At 42.1% G+C, this 20,374-nt stretch overlaps 1 protein-coding gene across 1 annotated transcript in view; it reads left to right on the top strand.

Moving 5' to 3' along the window:
• Nucleotides 1–20,374, top strand: part of RUNX1T1 (RUNX1 partner transcriptional co-repressor 1) — a 151,093-nt gene that overhangs the window by 73,773 nt on the left and 56,946 nt on the right. The window contains 3 exon segments of the mRNA XM_065902568.1: nucleotides 15,184–15,321; nucleotides 17,105–17,346; nucleotides 20,294–20,374. The exon segment at nucleotides 20,294–20,374 is cut by the window's right edge and continues 9 nt beyond it. Coding sequence (XP_065758640.1) covers nucleotides 15,184–15,321; nucleotides 17,105–17,346; nucleotides 20,294–20,374 — 461 coding nt within the window.

The raw sequence follows: 20,374 nt of genomic DNA, 5'->3' as shown, positions 1-20,374 counted from the left end.
GGTAAGATGTTCTGGTATTCCCATCTCTTTAAGAATTTTTCAGTTTGTTGTGATCCACACAGTCAGAGGCTTTAGTGTAGTCAGTGAAGCTGAAGTAGATGTTTTTCTGGAATTCTCTTGCTTTTTCTGTGATCCAGTGGATGTTGGCAATTTGATCTCTGGTTCCTCTGCCTTTTCAAAATTCAGTTTGTCCCTCTGGAAGTTCTTGGTTCACATATTGTTGAAACCTAGCTTAAAGCCTAGCATTACCTTGCTAGTGTGTGAAATGAGTGCAGTTGTGCAGTTTTAACATTCTTTGGCATTGCCCTTTTTGGGAATTGGAGTGAAAATTGACCTTTTCTAGTCCTGTGGCCACTGCTGAGTTTTCCAGATATGCTGGCATATTGAGTGCAGCACTGTAACAGCATCATTTTTTAGGATTTGATATAGCTCAGCTGGAATTCCATCCCCTCTACTAGCTTTGTTTGTAGTATGCTTTCTAAGGCCCACTTGACTTCACACTCCGGGATGTCTGCTGTAGATGAGCGATAACGCCATCGTGGTTATCCATGTATTCTTCTGTGTATTCTTGTCATCTCATCTTAATGTCTTCTGCTTCTGTTAAGTCCCTACCATTTCTGTCCTTTAATGAGCCCATCTTTTCATGAAATGGTCCCCTGGTATCTAGTTTTCTTGAAGAGATCTCTAGTGTTGCCCATTCAGTTGTTTTCCTCTGTTCTTTATATTGTTTACTTAAGAAGGCTTTCTTCTCTCTCCTTTCCATTCTTGAGAACTCAGCATTCAGATCTCTGCTCTTCTCCTTTGCCTTTTGCTTCCCTTCTTTCCTAAGCTATTGGTAAGGCCTCCTCAATCATTCTGCCTTGTTGCATTTCTTGCTCTTGGGAATGGTGCACCTCCAGTACACTGTTAGATTACTTAAAGCGCTTTTTTTCACTTTGTCTAAAGTAGAGTAGTCACTTGATATGAGGATCAGAATATAAAGTTCTTCAGGGCAGTGATTTTCCTTTGTTTTGATTGACATCTCCATGTTGTACAAAATAGTATTAGCACTTTGTAGATGGCTCAGATATTTTTGAATAAATACTGTTAGTTAGATGAATGAATACACTTGTGCTTGACAAGATTATTCCATCTGTTGTATGGTAAACAGATTGCATTATAGGGGAGGAGTTGTGTCGATTAGCTCCAGAAAAAGTCCCAGTGAAAGCTGGTAGCGCTGGCCAGTGGTGATGGAGGAGAACCACGTCTAGGAGGGAGAATAGTTTGACGGTGGCCCCATGGGAGTGAAAGATGATCAGGGTATTTTATATACGAACAACAGAGTGTTGCAGGGATCCCTCTAAGTCACTGTGACTTAACTGAGCTTTTTCCAAATGCTTCTTCCTGCTCTGTTTGGGTTTGCTTTGTTGACATTGCCACGCACCCTGGATTCCTACTTACTCAAGGTTTACCAGCAAGCTCTGGGAATTTGACGTAGGGGTTTAATACAGTGCCTCCTGAATCTCCCCCCATTCTGCACTCTTAGGCCCACTTCTGTGCTAGATACTGTATCGTTTCTTGTCTGCGCTGTTGATATCCAGTCCTCTTGCCCTCTTATCTTTCTTACACTATTTATTCTCCGCTCCATATACACCCATGATATAGAAGTGAGTGTATCATTCAGTTACCTAAAGACTCTGTGCTTTCCCATTGCCTATAATGTAAAGTCTACATTAACAGTACTGGTTGGTTGGTTGGGTTTTTTTTTAAGAGTACATTCAATTAAATTCAACAAATATTCATTTGAGCTCCTACTATTTGCTTGCCTGTGATGTAGTCACAGGGGGCTTCCCTGGTAGCTCAGCTGGTAAAGAATCCTCCTGCAATGCGGGAGACCCCGATTTTATTCCTGGGTTGGGAACGTTCCCCTGGAGAAGGGATAGGCCTCCCACTCCAGTATTCTTGGGGTTCTCTCGTGACTCAAAGGTTAAAGAATCCACCTGCAGTGCGGGAGACCTGAGTTGGATCCCTGGGTTGGGAATATCCCCTGGAGGAGGAGGGCGTGGCAGCCCACTCCAGTATTCTTGCCTGGAGAATCCCCATGGCCAGAGGAGCCTGGTGGACTGCAGTCCATGGGGTCTCAAAGAGTCGGACACGACTGAGCGACTAAGGACAGCACAGCACATTCCCTGTCATCCTCCATGCGCCTTCATAGTTTTCTGCCGAGGATTACTAACTCTTACCTGGATAATCATAACTGACTGCATTTGACATGGATGCTACCATTTTTCTGTGACCACACTCAAACCTGGCTCTGTAGCTTTCTTTGTTATTGGCAAATATGACAAATCTTGATGGAATAAAAACTGTGCTTTATGACTGCTAAAAATTTGGATCGACATTGAGTGATTTTTTTCACCTTCTGAAATAATCTGCACTTTGGCAGCAGAGTGTTCACATAAATGCTGATGTTCAGTCTGTGGGCCCTTGGTGATGCCCTTGTGTCTCTCTGCTCTTCAGATAAGCAGGAGTCACTTTTCTATGTATTTAGGAGTTGTAGTTTTTCCTTAGTGTTTCTGTTACACTCATTCAGCAAACATTCAACTGGTTGCCGGTGTCAGGAGTTTCAAACTTCTTCAACTGGAGGTCCCTTTTTTTCCAAAGGAAATCTTAAAATATATTCAATCTTAAAACAGATTCATGTGGACCTATGCTGGTTGAAGTATCATAGTTAAGCCCAGGCTGCTTGATACCTGCTTGGTGACTCCGGGAACTACCTCTGGGAAGTGGTATTAGACCCTGAAGCAGAATCACTTGCGTAAAGGTGATAACAGACATGGGAGATACGACATTTCTAAGGAGCTTATACATATAAATAATGCCTGGAGTCTACCAATATTCATAAGACCCACATTTCTTTCCATACTGTATGATAGTAAAACTGTTTTTTCTAACTAGAACTGCCATTTGGGTACTCACTAATGTTTGTAGCAGTTTCTCTTGGTGGCCTGCACATCATCTTTTTTTAAAAAATGGGTGAATGGTTTTAGACTGTTTGGGGCCTATTCCATTTAAGTGAGTATGTGCTTCCAGCGTGTCTCCTGCCTGCTTACTCGTCCTATACTCCCCTCTGGGTAGCGGTAAAATGACTGATGTATCTGTGCCTGTTTTGTCAGAAACTTGCTTTGCTTTCTTCCTAGCTTACATTCTTTATTCATTCACTCAGCAAATCTTTATCAAGTGCCCACTGTTCTAAGCACTCTTCTAAATGCTGCGGAAGCTGGAGTTAACAAAATCAATCAGAATTTCTGCGTTTGTGAAGCTGATACTGTGATTGGGGAAACATTCAGACCCAGGATGAATGTATCAAGTAATAGCTACTGAAGCGCTCTAGAGGAAGGGGAAGGAAATGCATTATCCCTGTAAGAGATGCCACAGAAATGTTTGACGTTATTTTACTAGAAATCGTGACTTACCTCATTCTTTTGTTATCTTCCATCTTCACTCATGCTCTTTCAATGGCTTGATGTCCTACTTCAGGCAGGCATCCCAGTTTCTGGACCAGCTGCTGACTCAGTTGCCGACTGGCTTGTTCCAGGACTGAACTCGTGGCCTCGTTCTCGTTAACGCAGTTATCCTGTTGTTGACTGATCACCTGAACGGAGCATGACTTCTCCTCCTGCTTCCTCAAAGCTCACTTCTTAGTCACTGGGTTTCAAACATTATTTTGGTTTTAACCATCAGACGGCATCATACGCCAGAGTTCAACCTATAGATCAAGGAGAGATCTGAACGGGACTGGGAGGTGTTTTGGGTGAGACCGAAGGCTCTCCTTCCCTCCCCCGCTCCACACTTTGAGGCCGCGTGTCACCTCCACGGCCCCCTACGGCGGAGCTTTATTTCTCAGTGTAGCGTTCCAGAGCCGTTTCTTTGAGCCCTGCCCTTATGTGATGACTGAAATACTCTCTAACTGAGCTTTCTAATGTGGTAGCCATGTCGCCACGGCTGTTGAGCACTTGAATGTAACTAGCGTGACTGAGGAACTAAATTTTAATTTTATTTACTTTTAATTAAATTTTCAATGGCCACATGTGACTAGTACAGTAGTTTTAGAAGGTGTAGTTTCAGTATAATGTTGACTCTAGATGTAATATTTACTGAATGTTTCTGTATAAAATAGCAAGACACATTCTTGTTTAAAACTCCAGTTCAGTTCAGTTCAGTTGCTCAGTCGTGTCCGACTCTTTGCGACCCCATGAATCGCAGCATGCCAGGCCTCCCTGTCCATCACCAACTCCTGGAATTTACCCAAAGTCATGTCCATCGAGTCGGTGATGCCATCCAATCATCTCATCCTCTGCTGTCCCCTTCTCCTCCTGCCCCCAATCCCTCCCAGCATCAGGGTCTTTTCCAATGAGTCAGCTCTCCAAATCAGGTGGCCAAAGTACTGGAGTTTCAGCTTCAGCATCAGTCCTTCCAATGAACACCCAGGATTGATCTCCTTTAGGATGGGCTGACCAGATCTTGTATGAAATAGCAGTAGTTTTAGATGATAGTGAACTCTGAGAAGGCCTGGAGTAAGTTCTAGCTTGTAACCTCAGATTATCTACTCTTGTCTCAATTCCCTTTTAGAAGATGGGCAGCTTTGTAGTACCTCTTCATAGTGAGATTTTGAAATAAGATAAAGCATACAGAGGATTTGGTGTAGTGCCTGATTACTTGATTTTAGGTGACTTATCCTAAGGGTTTTTGTGGGATTTTTTTTTCCCCTTGTAAAAATAAAATGTTTATTGCATAACATTTAAATAAAAGAAAGATAACAGAAAGAAGCTAAAACTAATCTATAATTCTACCATCCATAGACAAGAACAGAAAAACTTTGAAATACGGAAAAAATTGGTTTGGGTTCATAATATATTTTGTCTTTGTTTTGAATACACATGTGTATGATATATGACTACACTGTTCTTATTATTGTAAAAAAAAAAAAAAAGGGAGCTTTTGGAGACTGTCATATGTGTATAAATTGCCTAACACATCTCCTTTTCTAATATAAAAGATTTTAGGAAATATATTGTGATTACTGAAAGGCATTTTAAAACTGGTGAACTCAGTAATCCAATTCAAAGATTTATCTTTGGTTACTTAATGTTTTCAGAGTGTAGATATTCTTTTTAGGACTTTTTAAGGATGGAAAAAGATGTTAAAGATTGTATCTGAAATTCGTCATGTTTCTTGAAAGTTCTAGTATTTCAAAGTTATTACTAAAGGCATGCCTTATTCTTACCTGAAAAGTGGATTTCCCTCTTGGTGGGGATTGCAGAAGATACAACCAGGAGAAGGAAGGATTTATTACTTGCAGCAAATAAGGAGAATTTTAGCGATCTTTCCCAAAGCAGTGTCTCCCCGAATAGCAAAATTGGGGGAATTTTAACCTACATGCATATTCATGAAGGACTGTAGCAGAGAAGAATTCCACATGTAGGAACTTCCCTGATGGTCCAGTGGTTAAGAATCCACTTTTCGGTGCAGGGGATATGGGTCTGATCCCTGGTCAGGGGGCTCAGATCCCGCATGCTGTGCTGCACCTACTGAGTCTACAACTAGAGGGAAGCCTGCGCTCTGCAATGAAGAGCCAGGGTGGTTCAGCAAAGACCCAATGCAACCAAATAAGTAAATAAATAAGTATATTTTTAAAAATTCAGCATAGACTTGGGGCAGAGATTGATAGAATCCACGCTTTAGTTGACTGAAGTCACGAGGGTCAGAAAAGGTCAGAAGCATCTTTCCTTAGGTTCGGGTGTGTAAAGTGTGGCTCCCATCCTCTACCAGGATGGAAGTCTTAGTTCTCGTAGAATAGCTCCAAGGTGTGTATCAGATGGCTCTGTGTATCCCTTGAGGAACCACTGGGACTCTGATTTATTGCTGAACTATTGCTTCTTGACTGCTTTCCTCTGTTCTTCATTCCTTTGTTCCCTTACGATCATTTACTACTGAGACCTGTTTAGGGACAAGCGTTGTGTCTAGGCTTAGAGCACAAAATGGCTTAGGCCTAAAATGGCTTCTCTTATGTCAAAAAGCTACATCTGGTTCTTTTCCTCCGAGGACTCCCTATCCCATCTGCCTGCATTATGGCCTTGTAGCAATATATATTCATTTAAAATATTTATTGAGCACCTTTTATGTGTCAAGCACTGTGCCAAGGGCTGGGGCTATAAAAACAAATAATGTCATCATAATTTCCTTTAAGTAAATTACAGTTTAGTGGAAGAGACTGACCTTGGTTCTAAATAAAGTGTGATCAGTGCCATAAGTGGATCTAGAGAGTGAAATATGGAAATATAGGGTAGTTTTTGGGACAGCCCAGGATGGGAGAATTATGCTGGGGCTTCCCAAGTGACAGAGTTGAACTCACTTGCCTGTGCAGGAGATGTAAGAGATTCGGGTTCGATCCCTGGGCCAGGAAGATCCCCTGGAAGAGGGCATGACAACCCACTCCAGTATTTTTGCCTGGAGAATCCCACAGACAGAGGGGCCTGGTGGGCTACAGTCCATGGGGTTGCACAGAGCTGGACACGACTGAAGCGACTTAGCATGCACTAGCTGAGGTGAGATCCACGTGGAGTTTTAAAGGAGTGATGGACTTAAACAGGCAGTGGTGGAGGGAAGGGTATGTCAGGTAAGGGATGCAGTGTGATGGAACCCTGTGTGACGCAGGGGCTTTCAGAGGCCGTAGTAATTCAGGAAAGAGTTCAGAGGTGGCTGGGGGTAGATGGGAGCCAGATGAGTCACAAAGCTCTGTCTTTCTGCGTCCTAGTAAGACAAGAGGACTTTCTGCTTAACATTATAAAAGGTCTTTGGATGTGATTTGGAGAATGGATCAGAGATGAACTGTCAGATCAGAAAGTCCATTCAATGGATTATCGCTTAAGCAAGGTGAGAAGATGGATTTATAAGGGTTTGAATTCAGCCTCTTGAAATGAGTAGGACTTGGTTCTAGGACTTGCAAGGGATATTAGGGCTAGAGTTCCATGTACAAGTCATCCACATAATGGCCATGGTATGACTATCACAGCACCAATGAAGTCACTAAGGGAAAGGTATAGAGTGAAAGCTTGAAGAGGAACCCTGGGGGGAAATAGAGTAGCTATCATTGGGATGTCAAAGAGTGAACTTTTAAAAGAGACTGAGAAAGAAGTGTCTTCTTTCCCAGGAAGGCCTGAGAAAAAGGAGGAGAATGTTAGAATAATGGAGTCCAGAGGCCAGTATGTTTCCTGAAGAAGGAAGTGGTGAACAGTGTCAGCTGATCCAAAGATGCCAGATAAATGATGCAAGTGTTTCTTGGATTAATAATGAAGAGACAATTTAGAAGTTTCAGTAGGAGGAGAATAGATTGATGCTATAGTCCAGGGTTATTTTATTTAGGATTCTATGGTTTAAGGTAAAAAGTCAGCTCAAATTAAGTTTTGGCAAAGGAGGGACTGATTGACTAGGATTGTTTGGAAGATCCAAATTATAGGAATTTTAGAGATGCAGCTAGAATCCAGTAGAATGAGCACGTTTCCTATGAGCCACTGTCAGGATAGCGTCTTGTCATTTCTTGGTTCTTCCTGCCTGTTAGTTGCCTTCTTTTCCAACACACACCTGCTTTCTGGACATGAAAGGCAGCAGACCGTGTGATTTTCGCCTCTGGATTAGAATTACTTTTCTTTCCTGAGATTGCCCATCTCAGACTGTGTTGTGCCTGGGCCAGCCGCTGGTATCTGGGGTATGAGGTCATCAAAGAACATGGTGGCTCCCAAGGTAGCTATGAGATTAGAAGGCTCGGCAAGTCCCCGTCCTGGGAGGGAAGCTGTCTAGGCACATGGTCTTATAGGTGTCCACTCCAGGTACATGTAAGGAGGAAAAGGAAATAAGGAAAGTGAGTGTGGATGACTCTTTCAAGAGTCTGAGCTTTGAAAATGAGTGTTTTGATGATAGCTAAGCAGAGGAATTTGAACATTTGTACAGTTATTTTGTAATCAAATCATTCATAGAGATTTAGTAATGAGAATTGAAAATGTATTTAAAAATAAGAGCTAGATATTCATTTTAATATTTCTGGAAAAAGATTTCTGTTCAGGCATAGTTTGTGGACAGAGAAATTTATGTGAACAGAGGAAGTCTGGTGTACACTTTATCGTTGATATATTTTCTCCGAGGTTTCAATCGACCTCCCTTCATAACCCAGTGTCCATAATTGGAGCACAGCTCACTTCTGAAACCTGTTGCTATAAGGGGAATGTGATAACCTGAATAATAGAAAACAAGCAGAATCTGCCCCTAAGAATTGTGTATCTGAACAAAATTAGGGCTTTTCAACGGGGAAGACCGGGATAAGGGCTGTTAAGAAAGAACTCAACAGTATCTGTGACATAAGGTAAGCTAAAGAACTTATATTTTATTCTGTGGTCAGTGGGACATTTCCAAAAGTTTTAAATCAGGTAATAGGTCAGGTCAGATTTGAATTTCAGAAATAAATATCTTCACATAACACATGGTAAGACATGACGTAACAGGTCATTCTTACACTTTGAAACTACATAAGGTGGTTGCACAATTGAATTGAATTTTGGATTTTCAGAATCTTTACCTACATTCCATTTTCTCATGTATTTATTTGCTGTTGATGATTCTGTGTTTGCCTTTTGCCATGGAATTAGGGTTGCTATCTTTAAAGTGGCTATGATATAGGGAATGGGTTTGTAAGAATTATGAGTTAACATTCTTCCTTGTGAAAGCTATGCATGCATGCCAAGTAGCTTCAGTTGTGTCTGACTCTTTGCCACCCTATGGACCATAGCCCACCAGACTCCTCTGTCCTTGGGAATCTCCAGGCAAGAATACTGGAATGGGTTCCCTTCCCCTTCCCTAGGGGATCCTCCTGACCCAGGGATTGATCCTGCCTCTCATGTCTCCTGCATTGAAAGGCAAGTTCTTTATCCTTAGCGCCACCTGGGTAATGATGACAGCCATGGTTGTGTTTATTTTTAAAATGTCTTCCTAAGGAGGCACTTAAATTACTATCAAGTTGCTAACTTACTTCCCTGGGGGCTCAGATGGTAAAGAATCTGTCTGCAATGTAGGAGAACTGACTTTGATCCCTGGGTGGGGAAGATCCCTTGGAGAAGGAAATGGCAACCCACTCCAGTATTCTTGCCTGGAGAATCCCGTGGACGGAGGAGCCTGGCAGGGAACAGTCCATGGGGCCACAGAGTCAGACACGACTGAGCGACTAACACATACCTGGTTACTGTCAGTATTATCACTGGGTGGGGTGTTTGAGTGTATAATACAGATTCACATATACAGATCTTGTACAGATAGGCTATGTTAAATGCCAAAAGAGAGGCAGAGGAAGCCTGATGCGGTTGATACATAGGGTAGCTGGGGAAAGCTTTAAGAGGATGTGGAATCCATAATGAGCATAAATAATGTACAAGGTGGGACATGTTCTAGATAAAGGAGACAACAGCTCTATAAAGAAAGGCAGAAAAGTCAAGGAGTAATGTCAAGGTGCCCTGTACAGACAGAGCCTACAGTTGGGTAAAGGCATTGGAAATAAAACCATAAATGGATCATGGAGAGGAAGGCCAAAGAGAAGGCGCTCACACAAATTGGTGCCTGATACGAGTAGGCACTGTGGCGGGGGCCCTGTCGCAGCAGAGGATCGCGTCCCCATTCTTAAGGGACTGAAAAGGAAAAAGAAAGTGGAAGTGAAAGTCGCTCCATCGTGTCTGACTCTTTGCAATCCCTTGGGCTATACAGTCCATGGAATTCTCCAGGTCAGGATACTGGATGGGTAGCTATTCCCTTCTCCAGGGGATCTTCCCATACCAGGGATCAAACCCGGTCTCCCACATTGCAGGCGGATTCTTTACCAGCAGAGTCGCCAGGGAAGAGCTGAACTGAGGGTCAGGGTAACTCACTTGCCTGAGGGCTCACTGCTAATGATCAAGAGAGTCTACATTTGCAACCATGTCTATCTTAACTTGGAAGTTCTGTTATTGCTGTTAATAAATATCCTTCCCACTGTATAATTGCATCCGGCTGAAACATTAGCATTTGACTTTTATTCTTAAGCATTGTTGAAGGGTTCTGAGCAGGAATGAATGTTGCCAGAGGTGTTTATCGAGGAAATGAGGTGTTGGTGTTGTAGAGGCCAGAATGGCTACCTTTTGAGTCTGCAGACAGTTGCTGGTAACATCTCACACCGTCACTGGAATCACTGAATGACTCCTTTGTCAGAACCATAATGGCTATATTTTCCAGAGAAATAAAAATCAAACTCTGAGCCTGTGTTTTCCTCCTGCCTTTCCATTTAATAGCACCTTGGTCTTTGGTTCCACTTGGGCTGAATCCTCTTCGGTGCATGCCTTGTAGCTTTCTTAACTGACACTCAGATAAGACTAACTCTGAACTAAGTACTAATTGACCAAGAAGCTCCTCAGTCCATAACACCTGTGAAACAGATATTTCTTCTTTGAAAACTGACATGATGAACTCTGATAGAAAATGTTACACCATTCATTATAGCAGTACTGAATTCTTTTACACCAATCATCTCTAGAATGGTATGTAAACAAGGGAAATGTAGAATGCCTGTTCCTCATACTGTAAAGACGCATCTGGAACTATTTGAACTAACTAAAAGTAAAATAAGTGCCATGGCGGATTATGCCATACCTTTTCACATAAAATAACAACAACAAAAAAGGAAATGGAAAACATACCGCTTCTAGAAGGCCCTGACATTGAATTGGGGATTGAAATGCTATCAGTAATATATTTATATATACCACATTTCCTTCCATGCATCTGCCATCTTTGGTACATATGTGTTGGATATCTGCCATATGAGTTGAAAACTTACCATATAGGGAAGATGTTGTTTAGAAGTGGTGTAAATCATTAAGGTAGATGATTCTTTTTTAAAATACATAATTTACTGATCTGATAACTTTTTTTCTTTCTCTCTTTTTGGGTTTATCATTTTGTGTCAATAAATGTCAGCTTTCCCCCACAGCAACTAAAAATAGAAATTACATGCAAGAACAATATAATTTTCATAAACAGAAAACTGCATGAGAAATATTATAGCTTAATATTGGTTTTACTATATCCTCTAATTTGAAATGGAATGAAATACTTCTATGATTGAATCATAACTCTTTTACTGTTTGCTATAGAAATTTCAAGAATATATTTCAAAATGTGTTTTTTTTTTTTTAATAATCCAAAACAAATGCAACAGAACTCAGCATAGTTAAAACACATTTTCTGAGTTTACTTGCATCTCTCTGCTCCAGAGGGTTTTTGTGTGTACATGTATGGCTTAGGCCTGGCTGGTTATTTCACCATCTATCTCAATTTTGGATTGACTGCAGTGAACAGCACAGAATGAGTTACATATGGTCCCACTTTGTCAAAGTTTGTAGGACCTCTGGGTTGGAACTCCATTTCATCAGAGTGAATCTAACCATCACAGAAATGTGGCCGATGTCAAAATCCTAAATACACATACTCACGTACATACATTCTGGTGAGAATGTGTATATTACTGTTAGAAGTGTGGTGTTTTGCTCTTCACTGGCTCAGTGGTTATTGCCCCTAAAATGATGACATTTCAGAAATTAAAAAAAAAAAGTTGTTCCTCTGCGTTTTATAATAGTTATTGCTGTCATTATGGTTAAATTCTGGATAGGAATCATGTTACATAAGTGGACCAAGATAGATATTCCAAAGGTATTCATATTACAATTGCAAGTATATAAAAAATCTTTCTAAAACTGGGCAGAAGACAAACGCAAATTTTATCTTAAAAGAGTGTGAAGAGGAAACCCATTGTCAACTTGTTTATTATCCCTTTTTTCTTAGCGTGGGCTGTTGGAGGAAGAGTAGTAAAAAGTGGGTGTAGGATATATTCTCAAGTTTAGATCTTGCTCAGGAATTGCATCAAGGTGAGACAGGGCCCGTGTCTACCAAGGCTCAGCCTTTCGGGGTGCTGAAGCTGTCCATTGTGACTTCCTTCCAAGGCTCAGCCTTTCGGGGTGCTGAAGCTGTCCATTGTGACTTCCTCGCAAGGCTCCGCCTTTCGGGGTGCTGAAGCTGTCCATTGTGACTTCCTTCCAAGGCTCAGCCTTTCGGGGTGCTGAAGCTGTCCATTGTGACTTCCTCCCAAAGCTCCACCTTGGGGTGCTGAAGCTGTCCATTGTGACTTTCTCCCAAGGCTCTGCCTTTCGGGGTGCTGAAGCTGTCCATTGTGACTTCCTCCCAAAGCTCTGCCTTTCGGGGTGCTGAAGCTGTCCATTGTGACTTCCTCCCAAGGCTCCGCCTTTCAGGGTGCTGAAGCTGTCCATTGTGACTTCCTCCCAAGGCTCTGCCTTTCGGGGTGCTGAAGCTGTCCATTGTGACTTCCTCCCAAGGCTCTGCCTTTCGGGGTGCTGAAGCTGTCCATTGTGACTTCCTCCAAGGCTCTGCCTTTCGGGGTGCTGAAGCTGTCCATTGTGACTTCCTCCAAGGCTCCACCTTTCGGGGTGCTGAGCTGTCCATTGTGACTTCCTCGCAAGGCTCCGCCTTTCGGGGTGCTGAAACTGTCCATTGTGACTTCCTCCCAAAGCTCTGCCTTTCTGGGTGCTGAAGCTGTCCATTGTGACTTCCTCCCAAGGCTCTGCCTTTCGGGGTGCTGAAGCTGTCCATTGTGACTTCCTCCCAAGGCTCTGCCTTTCGGGGTGCTGAAGCTGTCCATTGTGACTTCCTCCCAAAGCTCTGCCTTTCTGGGTGCTGAAGCTGTCCATTGTGACTTCCTCCAAGGCTCTGCCTTTCGGGGTGCTGAAGCTGTCCATTGTGACTTCCTCCAAGGCTCCACCTTTCGGGGTGCTGAGCTGTCCATTGTGACTTCCTCGCAAGGCTCCGCCTTTCGGGGTGCTGAAGCTGTCCATTGTGACTTCCTCGCAAGGCTCCGCCTTTCGGGGTGCTGAAGCTGTCCATTGTGACTTCCTCCCAAGGCTCCGCCTTTCGGGGTGCTGAAGCTGTCCATTGTGACCTCCTGCCAAGGCTCCCGCCTTTCGGGGTACTGAAGCTGTCCATTGTGACTTCCTCCCAAAGCTCAGCCTTTCAGGGTGCTGAGCTGTCCATTGTGACTTCTCTCCCTCTTCAGGCTCCTTTCTCCCTGCTTTTTTGGTGTGTTCCCCTTTCTCGCCTTCCCTTCTCTTGCTTGCTCTGTTTATTTATTTATTTTCTGTTTTTCCCACTTCCCCTCCCCCCGCCCCCTTCCTTTCTCTGTGCAGCCACGTGCTTCAAATCTGTGGGTCTGGACTGCCTTCGCTAACAGCTCCGTGTGAGTGTTAGCAGAATGCAAACCAGATGGACCAGCAGTTCCCACTGTTATCTCCCAGCCGACTCTGGCAAGCCTGCCTTTATCCTTCCTTCCTTGGCAAGAGAGAAATATTTGCCTTTATTTAGGGAGACTTGTATTCGCTGCTGTACCTCTTCCCTAAGCTGCAGCATAAGTGGAAAGCTATTTATTCCCTTGTTGCTGAGGTTGGTTGAGGTGAGTAGACTGTGCAATGAATTTAACTATCAAAGAAGTGGTTTTGAGCCTGCCTAACTTCTGCTTTTCTCGAGAATAAGTTATTCACTGGCATTGGTTGTAAAGTGCTCTGGAATAGCATATGAGGACAAGTTTTTAATAATAAGATAAAGGTAGAGGTGATCTCCATGTGTTTCACCATCATTTCACTTGGAACACTTATCCACTATAGGGATAGTCATTGTTATTCAGCCAGCAGTACAGACGAAGAAATAGAGATCCTGATACTTAATGTTCACTGATTCATCTTTCAAAATATTCTTTATTAGAATGGTGATTACTTTCATTCTTTCATTACACCTTCCCTTATGTGGTATCTGCGCTATTTCAGCTTTCAAATGTTAGGTTCTATTGCATCCAGTTCTTACGAAATTGCTTTGAATAAAGGTGAGGTCGATTTGGAATTGTCATAGTAATAATTTGAGCTTTTCATTTTAATAATTGACAAGTAATTTTGAGAGTGTTTCACTATGGTGATCATAATGATGTTTTAAGAGACCCATTCTTATGAATAGTCTATGTTGTGTTTTACTTTTCAGAAAGTCCAGTTGGTAGATATCTGTGCCTCATGCTGCAAGAGGCACCTCAGAAACATTTTTGGGGGTATGTGTGCATGGGTATACATATTTGGTAGAAAATTGCATCTTAAAAAAAAAGCAAACACCTTTTTTTTTTTAAACTGGAGATCTGTTTCTCTGAGTAGATTGAGAAGTTTGAAACTGCAAGAGAAAAATACACTTAGTATGAAAGTCCTGAAGTACTGTATTGGGTAGTCAGGGAATTTCTCTCTGTCACCTACTCATAAAAAGAATATTAGGAGGGTCTTTAGTTCTTTTGAGTTCTCAGTTTTGTATTTTTCCATTCTTCCTCTGCCGGAGATTGTTAGTTGAAGTATTGGTTACATATTTTTTAAATGGTGGATCATAAACTCATAAATTCTAAGTCAATAATAACTTCATTGTGTGACATTTATGTAGTGGTGATTTTTCAAACAGGGCAGAAAAAAAAATGAAGTGAGAGGTTATGACTAGGAGACATAGCCTGCTTCATCTATTAGCCTGGAAAACTAAGCATGGGAAAGGGATGGCAGGTATTACCAAAAAAGTTACCGCAGAACATCAGCGTCTAACAGGATCCCACCTGCATAACAGCCTCAGATTTGTGTACTTTCTGAGCTGCCTGAGGGCTTCATTACCGGCCCACTTCCTCATCTATTTTTTACATCTTGCTAATGTTGGCTTCAGCTTCAAGTGAAGTTGTGCTGTTGCATATAACACTACCAAAGGTAGCATCTGCCCAAGCCAGAAATAACAATAGGATGTAAAATTACCCGGTTAGAAATGAGGTCCTCCCATCTGTGCTACACCTTCTTAAGAGGGGTTTACATGATAAAGTCTTGATTTAAGCCTCAGTAGACAGACCTATTTTATTGATAGAAGATGCTAGGTTTCTTCTGTTACCTTGCTTGTAAAAAAAGATGAGCCCCACCTATAAAACTGAGGTGCTAAAAAAGAAAAAGAAAACCCCGAGGTGCTTAAAGAGCCAAATAACATGATCGTGGTGGCGTCCTCCAGATCGTACTGAGAAGCAGTCCACGATGCCAGACTCACCTGTGGATGTGAAGACCCCATCCAGGCTGACTCCTCCCACGATGCCACCTCCCCCAACAACTCAAGGGGCTCCCAGAACGAGTTCATTTACACCAACGACGTGTAAGTAGACGTTTCTGCGTTTTCTGTTTTCAAGCTCAAATTAATTTTGTTTTCTGCAAATGAAAGTCAAGGGACAAGAAGATCCAGCATAATGTCTTACGCATAAACGAAGATCCCATTTTAACTTGCTCCTTTTGACTTGGAACATGTTAATAGGCTGCAGTTATTTCCAGGTTCCTTCTGATCTTCTAATACCACTTTCTTCCATTATTTACAAATAATGTTAAAATCTACATTTTTAAGTTAAAAGGGGGATTGTTTTATGCAACCAAAGCATGCAGAAAGCTTTTTGAAATAAGGAGCATCTTTCTTGTGTTGAACCTGTCAGACATTTATTAAATGTTTATTCCATTTCAGCTTGGCTCAGGACTTGTGTTCTGAACCAGTGGAGTGTACTGCGTTTTGTGTCAGTCTAGGAAAGGACAGACTATGCTGACAGAATGCCAGCTTCCCTTTCATTCCTGTAGATTTTAGTAGGGATGGGGGATAGCTTTGTTTTCCTCGATCTGAAAGTCCTAGTCAGAATGTCATCAAAGATTTCTGAGGCTAATATTTACAGACCATGCGCCCTGAAATCTATATGTCAATGAAATAACTAATAAGCAAAAATAGATCTGTGGGGGCATAAGGGATCAGCAAAAGAGATATGCAGGCTATTTACGAACTATTGCCCTGCCATTTAAAAGACCCTTCCAGACATGTAAGGAGCAGGGGGCTGCAAGAGCGCCAAGTTGTAACCCCGTTACACTTGCATTTGGTTTCTTTTTACCCAGAGTCGCAGTGATAGGTGTCTGCCTGCTGTGAGAGGGCCTAGTGAGGTGTCATTTCTTGACAGGTAGCTCTGGTCCTCACTTAGGACAAGACCATTTTATTTTCTTGAAACTTGTAAGAATGATAAGGTACTTAAGACATCTTCAAACTACCATTGGAGGCCATTTATCCAAATTATCCTTAAAAGATGGGTTTGATAAAGATCTAACATGATAAAGTCAATAGTTTCTTTGGTGAGAAATATGTCAGTTTTTCTACCCTAGTTCTTACGGATTATTACCTTGATGTTCAAGTAAATTTTATCGAATGAACTCACCAAGTTACCGCCCATCCACGCTATTAGTTGGATTGAGATGTCCCCTTTATGTTTCTAGAAATAACTCTTCGATAATTACCATATCCATTTTGGCTTCCTACATAAAATTTGTGTTTTCCTTAAAGAAGTGGTTAAGAAATATGAGGGGGAGAAAATAGCCTTCTAATTGGGTGGTAGAAGGTCAAAACTTGAAAGTACTCTTTCTATAAACACAGCTGTCAGTTTTGTGTACAAAACATGATTAAAAATGTCCAGTGATAAATTTAGTCTCCACCAAATGTACACTTTCTCTCGGGGAGCGGTGCAGAAAGGAATCGTTCTGTTACATTGATGTAAGCCCGCGGCAAAAAGCTGACATCCAGAACGCTGTTTGTTCTGCGTTTGAAGCGTTTCAGGTGGCCGGCATATGCGGGCTGGGAGGCAGGGCTGGCCCCGCGCCCAGCCGGACCCCACCGGCCACCCGCTTCTGTGCGGAGCATCTCCGTGCGGCGTGCGGGGTCCGCCCTGACGTCACGCGGCCCGCCCTGACGTCACGCGGCCCCCGAGCGCCTGGCCACCCGTGACGTCAGAGCATCCCACCAGGCACCCCGCAGCTTTGGGGTGACCCAGAGGCCCCAGGCTGGAAGGGAGGGACCCTTAGTGGTGACCTCCTTGTTGCCGTTCTCACCTTCTTTCTGACTTCGCGCCCTTCGACAGTAACCAACGGCACCAGCCACTCGCCCACGGCCTTGAATGGCGCCCCGTCGCCGCCCAACGGCTTCAGCAACGGGCCGTCCTCCTCTTCCTCCTCGTCCCTGGCGAATCAGCAGCTGCCCCCGGCCTGCGGCGCCAGGCAGCTCAGCAAGCTGAAACGGTTCCTCACCACCCTGCAGCAGTTTGGCAACGACATTTCGCCGGAGATAGGCGAGCGAGTCCGCACCCTGGTCCTCGGCCTGGTGGTAAGCCGGCGGAGCGCGGCCAGCTCGGGAAGGGAGCGGGCGGCGGGGAGACTCCAGGCGCAGGCTGCGCTCCCGCAGCCCTTTTGTCGCATTGCGGGCAGGCCTGCTAGGTCTGTAGCAACAGGGGTTTCGGGTCTGCCTTATGTATTGACCCCCAGCGTGATTTCTTTTACCGTTTGGCTGTGCTTATACAGATTTATCGTTATCTTGGCCATAACTGTGTATGTGCATAAAATTTAATAGGTATATCCTCCTGGCATGGCTAAGGTACCTAGACAATGGCAAAATATTTTTGTTATGTTAGTGGTTTGCTTAATCTAATTGGGTGCCTATTTTAACTTCGTTGCTTTGGGGAATTTTTATTAGCAGCCTAGATGAACAAGAATTTATAACAAGTAACATGTTATTCTTTTATGTTTTCATTTTTAAGTCTAATAACAGTAAATTTTGTGTGTGTGGTGGGGGGAATGCACATAGCATAACATTTACCATTTAAACCATTTCTGAGTGTGCAGTTCAATGGCATTAAGTACATCCACATTGCTGCGTAGCCATCACTGCTGTGAATTTACAGAACTTTTTCATCACCCCAGACTGAAATTGTACATATAAAACAAGAATACTCTGATTTCTTCATCCCTTAATCCCTTGTAACCATTGTTTAAATTTTTTTTTTTTTTTTTTTTGCTATAGGTAGAATTACATGAACCATTAGTTCCAGAATAGAAATGTTGATTTGGGCATATTATACTACAATGTGTCCATTGTCACCCTGGAAATGGAAATATTTCTTTTTTTTTTTTTTTTTTCATTCTAAATCACTTTTACATGTCCTGTGATTTTCTTTATAAATAAAGAGTTTTCATTTAGGATGATGATTTCATTTATTTTATTACATAGACCTATCATGGGCAAAGCCATACCAGTGTGTTTTACAAAAGAAGTCCTACAAGTCTGGTTGAGAGTCTGGTGCAGTAGACTTGCTTCAGATCATGGTATCTCACGTTTGACAGATTTTACAATTCAACTCTTAACCCTTACCTCCCTCTCCTTCACACTTTTAGTACAAGAAGCTTTCACGTATTTCAGAATCCATCAGCGGCACCTTGTAGTCCTCTGTGGCAGGAAGGTGATTCTGACAAGTGTGGCAGCCCAGTGCACTCACTTCTGTCGGTCATTTTCCTTTTCCTTTTTATTTATTCTTGAGTTTTGCACAAAGTCTTCTTGACACATAAGTAACTTATATCATAGAACCACAAAGTAAATCCCAAAACAGTAATTGTACTGTCGTGTTTGTTACTAGTAAAAAAAAAATGTCTTTTTGAAAACTGCTTTTTAAATCTGATAGGTTCTTTAACTGTGCTTTCTGTAACTTCAAATATATAAAAATTTGGTAGCTTTAAGTAGGTTTCTTCCCATGCATTAAGTGGAATGCTTTTGAGGGTAGTACTTAAGATATGTATTTGTCTAAAAACTTTTTGGAGATAAGTTAGGGGGAAGACATTAATAATGCTAGGCAGGCAGTGAACATTTGTCAAATGATGAATTAATAGAGAATGAATTTTGCTTTGAGCATTTGACTGCAGGCTTTGACACATCATTTTATTTATCTACATTTTACATGTGGGGAAACTGAGGTACAGAAGAAAACTATTCTAGGCCACCCAATTGGTAGTGACTGACAGCCCTATGATTTGAACTCATAATGAGTCAGATGCTGTTGTTTAGTTGGAGTTAAGAAAAGTGTTATAAGAACTGTTTAAACAAGCAAACACAATGGGCATGGGCTTTAGAAAATGGAGCCACGGAAACAAAATGAAAGATTAAAAAATGTATTCTCTGATCCTTATTGTTACAGACAGGAAGTTAAGTGTTTATTCATAGTTTCAAGAGAAGATGCTTCAAGTCTGGAGGTATAAAAACCTTAGAAACTTGATGCCCCCATACTCTATCATAAAAGGAAAGGGAACTTGCCTTGAAAAGTAGGTGGAGCGCTATTCTAAAGTCCTTAGGTCACAAAAATACCTAATCTTGACAGGTGTGAGGATAACTGAACAATTGAAAAAGCTGAGACTGAAGTTTACAGTTGTGCTTCTGCATAGAGACTAAGAAAAATGAACCCAACTGTGGTTAATTCATTCAATAACTTTATAGTAGGTCGGTGGTCTATTAGATGCTTTTATCAAGGAATATTACCCATTGTAGGATCCAAACCCTGAAGATTGAGGGTTGGTTTTTATGGCCTAGGTTAGGAGTGAGTTCAGCTCATTACATATAGTCTCCTTTGGGCTGAGCAATACACAGTGCCTCTAGGATAAAGGCAGTAGCTTTGATAACTGGGCAATTTTTTTCACCCTGTGAGACTTAGTAACTCCAACAAGGCTCAGACCTTTTCTTTGGCCTCATTAATACAGCACACTACCCGTCTTAGCTGTTCATCCTGAGCCAAGATGCTCTGGTAAGCAGAGAAAGGATACAAGATGGGAAGAAAGGAGGAGAAGAGTATTTCCATCAGCAGGAACATCCCATCACATGTGGGATGAACTGAGAGATTCTAACACTTGCCTTTGGCCCTTAATTGATCTGTTGTGCTTTTAAATACATCCAAATGTGTTTGTTTTCCATAAAGGTAATACGTTTCTTCATAATTGCGGGGACTTCTCTGACAATTAAGCTATGGTAAGGTGCCTGCCCATTGTTCTCAAAGTACCAAATGAAATCTGTTTCATTTTCAGGTGCAGTTGTTAGATGTAGGTGGTACAGTAACTGATAATATAGGATCTTTTTTTTTTTTTTTAATAGAGTCAAACAGTTTTATAAAGAAAAATTTGCTTTCTGTATGTGTGTCTGCTGGTTAGCACCATGTTGTAACAATATTAGTAATTGATTGGTTTCGGTATTTTTACCAAGGGACAAATGTATTTATAGTACATATTTTCTTCCACAGAACTCTACTTTGACAATTGAAGAATTTCATTCCAAACTGCAAGAAGCTACAAACTTCCCACTGCGACCTTTTGTCATCCCA

The sequence above is a fragment of the Muntiacus reevesi genome, chromosome 12 (assembly GCF_963930625.1).
Source record: "Muntiacus reevesi chromosome 12, mMunRee1.1, whole genome shotgun sequence".
NCBI classification, from domain to species: domain Eukaryota; kingdom Metazoa; phylum Chordata; class Mammalia; order Artiodactyla; family Cervidae; genus Muntiacus; species Muntiacus reevesi.
This window is presented reverse-complemented; position numbering and strand designations above follow the sequence as displayed.